A 9946-nucleotide genomic window follows, 5' to 3' on the forward strand; every position below is an offset into this window, starting at 1 on the left:
GTTCTTCAAGAGGCCACACAGTTTGTTTTTGTTCCAATACGTTACTATAACTATTTCTCTCGGACTATTACTTGGCCAATTCTATATGTTATATGAAAACATCATATCTGAAGGCAAACACACAATGCAAAAGTACAAATATTATTTGCAGTGAATCTTGAGAGGTTCTAAACAATATTTTGACTATTACCATCCTCTCTTCCCTACTCCACAGCAACACGCACAAGAATCCACTGAAGTTGGGTGGCCAATATCATAAATTAAATAAATTAATAATAAGCATCTGTTCCTAAAGAGATTGAATGCTATGTGCAAGCATCCTTCAAAGAAAAAGAAATGTCTACAAAAGAAATATGAATAAATTTATGGGAAACTCACCATTATACAGTTGCTGATTTTTATGCAGATAAATTTAACAAGAAAAGCAAAGAATATCTCTGGACAAAAAAAACCTTCAAAACAAAAGTTATAGTAGTAAAATGATCTATTTTATTTTATTTCAAGAACACATCACAAATAAACCAGAAAATTGCTCTTCATTAAGAACAATTTAAATAATAATTAATGACAGTTTTGAAGAAATTAATACTCATTCATTCCCTTCAATTCATTATATAAAAGTGGCAAAAGTAGTTTCTCCCAATCAACGTGAATCTTGGAAATCTGAGGGGTCATTGAACCCTGATATTCTCTTTCATTGGTTTGGAAATTTACTTGCTTTTTGATTTACCATTGTCTTTCAAAATGTTATTAACCAAAAAAATTTCCGTTGAATTGGCAATCAAAAATATTGCAAAAAGACCAGTAGGTTTGAATGTCTGCACTTCTTGCTGTGAAATACTTGAATACATTACTTGAATTTTGCCAATATTTTCTTTAATTAGAGTTAATTTCTGTTTATGGATAGACTAAAATCTTTCATGTTTCTTTATTTGGGTATTTTCCTAATCAAAATATGATACAAATCTTTAGGGCTATTTGCAACAATATTTTTCAGGCATGTAAATTTTTGCATATGATGCATATGATTTTTATACCTGGTGATACAGTTTAGGACATACTGCACGTTACTCATGTTACTATATAAAATTCCTGTGGAAGAATATAGAATCAACAAGCACTACTGTCCAGTGAAAAGTAGATAAGCTTTCTCATTGACAGCCTATTTCTTTGGAACAGCAGACCTCTGAAATGAGACTATTCTCTGCCCCTTCTGGTTTAGGAAAGCGTTTAAAAGATGGCTTTTCTAGAGGCCCCTGAAATAGCTTTGAGAAGTGGACTCCTCTAGTATGGGGTTTCTTTTCCATTTGTAATTTTGAGTGTTCCTTGAGCGTCAGAATGAGTGAATTTGTAATTTAATTGTATCATGCTGCTTTGCTTCTAGGCTTCTTACTGTGAGAAAGACTATTGTGCTCAGAGTCTCTTAGAACAGTGTGTCACATAAGCCCCAGGGAATTTAAAAAAAGTTAAAAATCAAATAAATACTCAGTTTCCATTTGCAAAATCCATTTTTGTTCTAAACTCCTATGGTACTGAGTTCTAGCTTGAGAGCAGTGGTATTCAGTGTACAAGTCTCATATAGTTACACAGATACGACTGAAAACTGAAAACATACAGCTTTGATGTTAAGAGTGATATTAGCCTGTTCCCATTCCTCCTTCTCAATATCTTGACACTTAAGCTAAATAAATGAAAATAGTAATTCCATCTTTATGTAAAAATGGAGCAATGCATACAAATAAGATGTAATATAACCTAAACCTTTCATGATTGTTTCTTGCTCGTTAAACTAAAGAAAGAGAAATCTTCTGTTTCATTCTTCTGAGAAGATAAATTCTGATATTTAAGTGTTGGAGAACACTTCAGACCAGATTTGAGACTGCAGGAGTTTGCAGAGATGGTCCGGAAAAGTTCTGTTGTGAGTGGAAATTTGTTGACATAAGGATGAATATCATCATTTTTCAGATACTGTAATCCTAGATAAATAGAAATAAATCAAATGAAATAAAGGTGTCACTTATATAAGCACTTTTATTAAGATCACTGGGCTACTGAAGTGTAAATAAAGTTCTTCAAATAGATCTAGTCTAGCAAAGCACAAAGTGGGAGGAGTCCTATTCAATAGAACAATCGTTCAACACAACAGCTGTGGAACGTAAGTGGGCTCCATGCTGTTTTCAGTAATATTTCATCAGTCCGTGAAGAGATGCACTGAATTAAAAATAAACATAGAGAAAAAACCGCAGAAAGATACAAATCGCAAGAGGCTTTGGATTACACTAATGTTGCTGAAATTCGCAAGTAATGCAGAAAATTCTGCCAACCTTATTTAGTCACAATAACTTTGTTGCACATATATATCTCCAAAATTAGGTTCTGCATTTCTTAATAAAAATTACTCAGTTTATATTCTTGTTATATTTGAATTTTTAGGTTAGATGCAACTTTATCTTGCTCTTTCTTTTATTTTTTAAATATATGTTATAGAGATACCAAATGGGAGTTTCCACATCAGTCTCTTTGGAAGGAGCCTCAGATTATTTTCTTAATGTTTGTTTAGGCCCCAAAACTAAAAATGGAGGCTTCTGGGAGATTTTCAACCATTCAGTTGCACAGGAGGAAAAAATTGCCATAAAATCAAACAAGGAGGAAGAAAATTCACCAAGAACTACTGTAGTTGTCCAAAGCATTTATATCGAGATTCTCTAGCCCATCTTCCCCCTCCCCCTCCCTCCCCCTTCTCTCTTTTTACAGTACTTTTTCCCCTCTGTCCTTCCATTTCACCAGTTTGTGGGAAAATAGTGGTAGAGGCATTGAACATAAAGCAGTGAGGGCTACCAGATCTTAACATCCCCAAAGAATATTTTTGCATGTTAATTTACATATCAAATTTGATCACTTAGTCCCAACAATTTAAATTCATATCTTTAGTTGGTTTTGTTATTGTTTAATCAAGTATAACACATTAATTTAAAAACAAAAATTATTCGTTATTACAAAGTATTTAACAATTAATAGAAGTGAGTGGTCCCTTAAAATGTTCTAGAAAGTCCAAGAACAGAGGAGAGAACTTAACAGAGCAAATAGAAACGTATTGTAATTTCTGATACAGATGAAGCAATATGGAAATATACAAAAATAATTAAAATTTAAGAAACTCTTAAATCCATTTGTTTCTTCCTGTTTTGCCCATTCTATTTCTCCCTAGAGTTCTGTTTTAGTAGAGTTGTATTGTGAGAGTCAAATGTTTTAGTTTAAATCTTTAGTTTAGTACTTCACTTCAGGCTTGCAAGATAGATTGACTGTTCTTACAGCTACATTAGAACTGCAACTATAATGTCACTATAGGTGTACTGTTTTAAGGATGTGATCCAGAATATTTTTTTAAATTTCAGGGAAGATTATGTGGTTTATGCAGAAGGAAGGAAGGCAGAAAAGAAGGAGGGAGGGAGGGAGGGAGGGAGGGAGGGAGGGAAGGAAGGAAGGAAGGAAGGAAGGAAGGAAGGAAGGAAGGAAGGAAGGAAGGAAGGAAGGAAGGAAATTCTAGCCATTCTTTTAACAGAAGGATTAATTATGAAAAGTTATTTTGATCTGCTAAGAATTAAAGTAGCTTAGAAGTAACTGAAACTCATAAAACTAGCTTTTTAAGTTTTCAGTGTTTTCCCCAGATATGTTAAATGAAGCAAGCACTGGCAAATGCTCCCGCCCCCCAGGGCAAATGAGTTCTTACGTACTTGGCATGAACTAAGTATTTAGTTTGCCAAAACATCCTGAATCTTAATACTGCACTTGTTCACTGCAGATGGGGCATATGCCAGAAACAGATTTGCTTCCAGATTTTTTGTTTTCTTTTGGTTAAAAAAAAAAGGAACACACAAAATATGACTCACTATATGTCTCTGCTTTTGATTCAGTAAGTACAAAGTTGCTCTCAATGAGAAATGACTGAAGCCAATGGCACTTTTCTCATTAACACAGACTCCGCTCACCTTCTATTTTCTAGAGATATTTGAAAATGACTAGTATCATTCCTCATAATTGTGAGGATATGCCACAAACCAACAAAGAAACTAGAGGAACTGGGTGAAAAACTTCCTGAAAATTAAGAGAGACATTCTTTCTTAATTTCAACCTCTACATCAAGGGTCCCCATCCCCTGGTCCATGGACTGGCATTGATCCGCAGCATGCCAACAAAGGATCCACGCAAACAAGTGAAGCCCCATCTATAGGATGCAGGCAGCACATGAAACCACGTCCCCTTCTGCTCCAGGGAAAACCTCTCTCCATGGAACTGGACCCTGGTGCCCAAAAGGTTGGGGGCTACTGCTCTGCTAACTCAACAGTAAATAGGTGTTAGACAAAAACTGAGCCCTCCTGTCCAAATCAGCATTGCAGACTCAAAATTCTCCTCTGTAGTAAGCTTAACATCAGGAAAATATCCAAGTAATAGGATGTGATGAAACGAAGAGGAGGGAATAGACAAAAAGACCAATAACAAAATCTATTCTAAATGTTCTTTTCACTGATGCCAACAAGTTGCTTCATATAAGGGAAATTTCCACATGCTGCCAAGGCAATACAGTACCACTTACATGCTTCCTTTAAATGAGTCAGATGTGAACATTTACAAAGCCTTATCTTTTGAAAGACCAGTACTGGCCCTTCAAAAAAAGACACTTTTAAGTGTTTGAGGTATTTTTTTCCCTTAGTACTCAAATGGATTATTTAATTTTAAACACCACCACCCCCGGCGATATACCACAGAATTGGCTTTCCATTAACATGCTTATATATCTACAAACTTTCTAATGTGATGTGAAGTGACAACATAAATAATATAAATGATATAAATTTAAAAATATATGAATTATAATGAGATGTGGCTGTTGGGGTACAAAAAAATGGTTGAACACTAGATGGCAAAAAAGGAGGCACAGAAACATGTAATGTGTACTACTCAGTGATTGACCAACTTTTTGCAATTCAGGTCTGATCATTCTAGCTTTACCAAGTATGTGATATAAACACTTTTGCAGTCATTTATTTGAAATGCAGTACAAATCAGATCTAGCAAGACTCTTAAGTTTTTATCTTCATGTACGTTTGAAGAATTGCCTCAAAAATGCCATTTTGCTAAAAAAAAAAAATCTTAGTTCTTGTACTTAAGGATTCTTTTAACTACCCTTTCTATAGATGAAACTCTGCACTTGTTTTGATTTAGCATTTCCCAGAATTCTTATTTGTGCAGTCCTAAGACATCTGGGGAATGCCAAATTGGGTAAGGCTGATGAAAACATTGGCTGGATATTTATTGAGTACACATTTAAGTTCTTTTTCAAGCCAACAAACAGAACTCACCCTCAGTGACAACATAATATTAAAAAGAACACTGTAGAGACAAACTTTATATGATAGCTAATTATAATTTATTTATTTATTACATTTTTGAACCACCCCTCTCCCTCATAGATGAAACCACAATGGATGGAAAACTGAAGATATAATGGAAGGAACAGCTCTCTATAGAATAATTTTATTATTAATACGGACCCAATTGGGCTGCCTCCTGATACCATCACAGGAAAAGTTCTGATCTATATTCCAAGCAATTAAACCTCCAACTGTAGTGGACCATGGAGTCTAAAGATGACGCAGAAATATAGGCTTTCCTTCATACTCCAGAAAAAAAATCATTAGTAATGTGTCACAGATTACTGTTCAAACTGGGAATGAATGGAGGTAGAGGTCTCAGGTAATTTTCAGCTATTATTTTGTAGAGCAACAATATGGGAAAGAGGAACATTTGTCAGTCATTGATTTTCACAGGAAGAACAATGCAGACATAAATCTATAAATGTGTGTGGGTGTGGGTGTCTTCCTCAATTTCCAGTCCCCTATAGAAGGCTTGGGAGCTGGCAGGTTCTGTGCAATGTCTTAGTTCAGTGATCCCCAACCTTTGCAGCCTGGGGGACAGGGGGGAACTGGGCCATGCAAGCACGGGTCAGCATGCATGCACAAGTGCCCCCCACTCATGGAAGTTGTGTTGTGCGCATGCACACATGTGCTCCAGCCAGCCAGTCATGCAACCCAATTCTGAATTCACCATTTGGTGGGCCACGGCCCAGGGAACCCCTGTCTTAGTTGTTGCTAGCACAGTATTTCTCTGGAAGGAGAGCTCTGATGTTGTTCCTGGGATCGTTAGAGCCATTTTTCCAGCTTAGAAATCACAGTCCCGAGTGCTCCTACCACCATTGGGACCACTTTGACATTTACTTTCCATATCCTCTCTAGTTCCTCCTTCAGTATTCTTCAGTTTTTCATACTCCTTCCTGACGTTGCTGTCATTTGGCACCATTATATCTGTCATTATTGCTTTCTTCTGGTCCTTGTCTACTATCATGATGTCTGGTTCATTGGCCAATATCTGCCTGCCTGTCTGGAAGTCCCACAAGATCTTAGTAAGAAAGTTATTCTCTACAACTTTCTGTGGAATCTCTCATATGGACTTAACAGGGTCTAGCCCATACACTGTCTTTCTGTATGTAAGGCCAGCATATACCATTCAGTATATGCTGTTCCGGCCTGCATTTTACACCATTCCATTATGTGTTGGACTCCTCCGAGACCTCTCTGCATAGTCTACCTCAGGTCCTATCCAGTGTGGTAGACCCTCTTCTTCTATGGTGTTTCAGTGCTTAGTGCCTATTCTTCTGCTAATACGATAAGTACCTCAGCTCTCTCATTTAGTCCAGCCACTGGTAGGACTTCCCTATGTTAATCATCTCAGCTATCTGTCAATAATCATCTAATCCAGGGTCTTGTCTACCCATGGCACTTCCTTTGTCTGAAGTTCCTCCCATGCCTGCTGCTGTCTCAGCTGTTCTCTCAACAGCTCATCTTTGGGTCCCATCTTACTGATATATATATAACGTAGATTGATAAGATTCAATTATAACGATCATGGCTGTCTTTTTGGCGGGCATGAAGGGTGAGATGATCCTAGAGAGGAGTGTATCTCTGTGATGACTCAATGGCTTTCAAAAACTTAACTTTCTTAAGTTTTATGAACTTACCAGGATTTGGAATACAAAATACTGACTTGCACTAACAAAAAAAAGAAAGAAAGAAAGAAAGAAAGCTCATTTCCTGTAAATTAAACAGCTGCTTTCAAAGGCAGACAATAACCTCAGTGAGAACCAGTTTGGTGTGGTGGTTCTACAACAATTGGCTACAAACAAAACCAACTGGGTGACCTTGGGCTTTTTTTTAGCCCTAGGAAGGTGAAACTGGCACCCTACTTCTGAAAACAGATCACCAAGCAAACTGCAGAGACTTGTCCAGGCACTCTCTGAGAATTGGTCCCAACTGAATGGGGAAAAAAAATCTCAATATTATCTTTTAGGTTAAAATTATTTTAATATATTCATATTTTAAAATATTATGCAGTTTATTAAACTGTTTTTATTAGAGATCTCCATTTTAAACAGTTTGTATTTAGTGAATTATAAAACAATTGAGATTCCATTCTTTCAATTCATTCTACGTGTCACTTTGAATCTGTCCAGACTTGTTTCTTAACTGCACCTTTTGCCTTGGTAATGTGACATATTAAGATAGCTTAGAGAGTTTAACAACCTACAATGCTTGTATTCATTACATACAAAACCAAACTTTACCTGGTATGATAAAAGGCCTTAGGAGAGGTTTTTTATAGCTTTTGGTATTCTAAAACACTGAATGTGAGATTCTTTTTAAATTTAATTTTAAATAGATCAATAGCAAACATTTTTAAATATCACAGAAACAGAGAGTAGGTAAATAGATTTAAATTATGGATTAAAATGTGCTATCAAATTAACTTATTTGAACTGAAATCACAATTGCTTTGAGAATACTTTTGACATGAAATTCCATTCATGTAAGGTGCTGAGTATCATTAGGTTTGAAAAGGAACAAACTTAAGACAATTTAATCCCAAGAAAGCATTCACAATTATATTTTGAAGGCTTGAATAATTGTTAAATTTAATATATATTGGATATATTAAAACATTAAAACGTTTAATAGATTTTTGACCAAAGTGGCAAGAATAAACCATTCAGCAAATTTCTACAATACTCAAATTCCATGCTTGACAACTTTGGGGGAACTTTAAAAAAGTATTCTGGATATTTAATCATCGTATACTTATTTTGCACAGCAATATTTACATCCCCAAGTACAATAGTTTGTGCAGCCAAATTATTGGTTAAGTTTTAAAAATCCCTCCTATTAAAGTGTATAATGCCCAACCACATCCCCCTTTCTCTTTTCTTTCTTATGTTATTGCTCAAGAAGTGCAATGATGATCTAGGAATGCTATTGTAAAGTAAAAGGCATTATAAAAATAAAAAATAAATGAAATTAATTTCATTTTTATTACAAATAGCCAAGGATTTTTTTTCCAAAATATAAATCTGTAAAACAATTGCATTGACTGTACAATTTCATTTACAGTATACAATTCAGAAAACATGTAAAAGAACTGTGGTTTTTTTTTTATACATTAGCCCTTGGCCACAAAACAAAGAGTTTGGCAGTAGTACTACAACTTTTAATGACTATGGGGTGAAAATCAACATATCAATTACATCATCTAACATCATTATCAAAGTGGGATACATACATACATCATTGTACAGGGAATGTTTTTTTTTTTAACTGGAAACTGTCATCATGTTGTAGTTCTTGGAAGGGCTGGCTCTGCCAATTCTCCACTCCTCTTTACAGCTGCTTCTGCTCTCCAGAGCTTTGGCATTCTTCATGGCTGGTTTAGGGCCTTCGTAGAGAACGCAGATAGACCCATCTTCTCCTATACGATAGGACACTTCAAACGGGTCTACCCAGAGAGTTAGTTCGCTGGGCAGGAGCTGGAAGAGTCTCTCGCGGCTTAGTCCAATCATGCCTGCTGCCTTGCCTATCAAGGGGTCCATCTTGTGATTGATCCTAATGCAGCGGTACCCAGAGCCTTTGGAGGGCATCAAGGGGAACCAGTGGTGCTTATAATGATCTGCAAAGAGGAACAAAGGAAAAAAAAAGGGGGGGGAGAAGGGTTACAGCCTTGCACAGCCTGGGGCAATCCAGAATCAGCCAAACCAGATCATCAACACCCCCCCACCCAGCCCCACACACCGCCTGGCAGGGGACCGCAAAGAGGGATTGGACGGAGGGTTGCAAGAACCGATCCCGTCGATCAGAAAAAGCCGTTTGGCTAAGTCCGACGCCGAGGAGGGTCCCGCCAACGATAGGAGGGCTTTGGGGGGGGGGGCGGTGTCGAGCGCGGAGGGGATCCGAAGCAGCTCCAGGGCTGCCGACCGCCAAAGGGCGAGAGAGACGCGAGGGCCGCGAAGGGAGGCAGGAGGTGGCGGGATTCGGGGAATCGGGTCCCCGGTAGAGGCGCCTCGAGAGGTTGCTGTCGCGCCGCGGACGGGACTGGACAGGCGTCCTTTTTGGGCTCAGCACAGCGGTGCCAGCGGCTGAGGGGCGCCGGGCTGCGTCTCGCTCGTCCCGGCGGCGGCAGGGGCGGCATTGAGGCAAGAGACGGTAAGGGGACGACGACGACGACGACGACGGGCGTCTCTCGCCGCCGCCTCACCTCGGAGTGCCTCCTGGAGGGACTCGCTGAAGCAACGCAGCTCCTCGTCGCCGATACCGCCGGGGGTCCTGAGGAGGCGGGTGATGAAGCCCGCGGCCGTGGAAATCTCCGTCTTCATGGCTCTCCCGGGGCAACTCTCGCTCGCTCTCTCTGCGTCGGAAGGGCGAAGGCGGCAGATGTTGCGGGGAAGGGAGGGGTGACCCAGCTGCCGATCGGCGCCGCCGGCTCAGCTGCTGCAGCCGCCGCCGCCGCCACCCACTCAGCCGCCGCTGGGGAGCCGAGCGCGAGGAGTAAACAGATCGGGAGACAC

The 9946-nt window shown here is 38.8% G+C and overlaps 1 protein-coding gene across 1 annotated transcript; it reads right to left on the reverse strand.

Annotated features, from left to right (window-relative positions):
* Positions 1–8281: 8281 nt before the first annotated feature.
* On the reverse strand, positions 8282–9939 carry LOC131191367 (protein BTG1-like). Its single transcript, XM_058169422.1, has 2 exons — positions 9637–9939; positions 8282–9051 (listed from the first exon to the last, which is right to left on the reverse strand). The coding sequence occupies exons 1-2, from the start codon at positions 9752–9754 to the stop codon at positions 8699–8701; spliced, it is 471 nt and encodes a 156-aa protein (XP_058025405.1). The 5' UTR covers positions 9755–9939; the 3' UTR covers positions 8282–8698.
* Between the last annotated feature and the right edge of the window lie 7 nt (positions 9940–9946).

This window comes from Ahaetulla prasina, chromosome 2 (genome assembly GCF_028640845.1).
Source record: "Ahaetulla prasina isolate Xishuangbanna chromosome 2, ASM2864084v1, whole genome shotgun sequence".
Lineage (NCBI taxonomy): Eukaryota > Metazoa > Chordata > Lepidosauria > Squamata > Colubridae > Ahaetulla > Ahaetulla prasina.

Excerpts from the sequence above, each read along its gene's own strand:
- LOC131191367 (XM_058169422.1), bottom strand. The coding sequence starts at position 9,754 with ATGAAGACGGAGATTTCCACGGCCGCGGGCTTCATCACCCGCCTCCTC. Across the intron at positions 9,052-9,636 it reads CCTCCAGGAGGCACTCCGAG|ATCATTATAAGCACCACTGG; the intron begins GTGAGGCGGCGG and ends TCCTCTTTGCAG.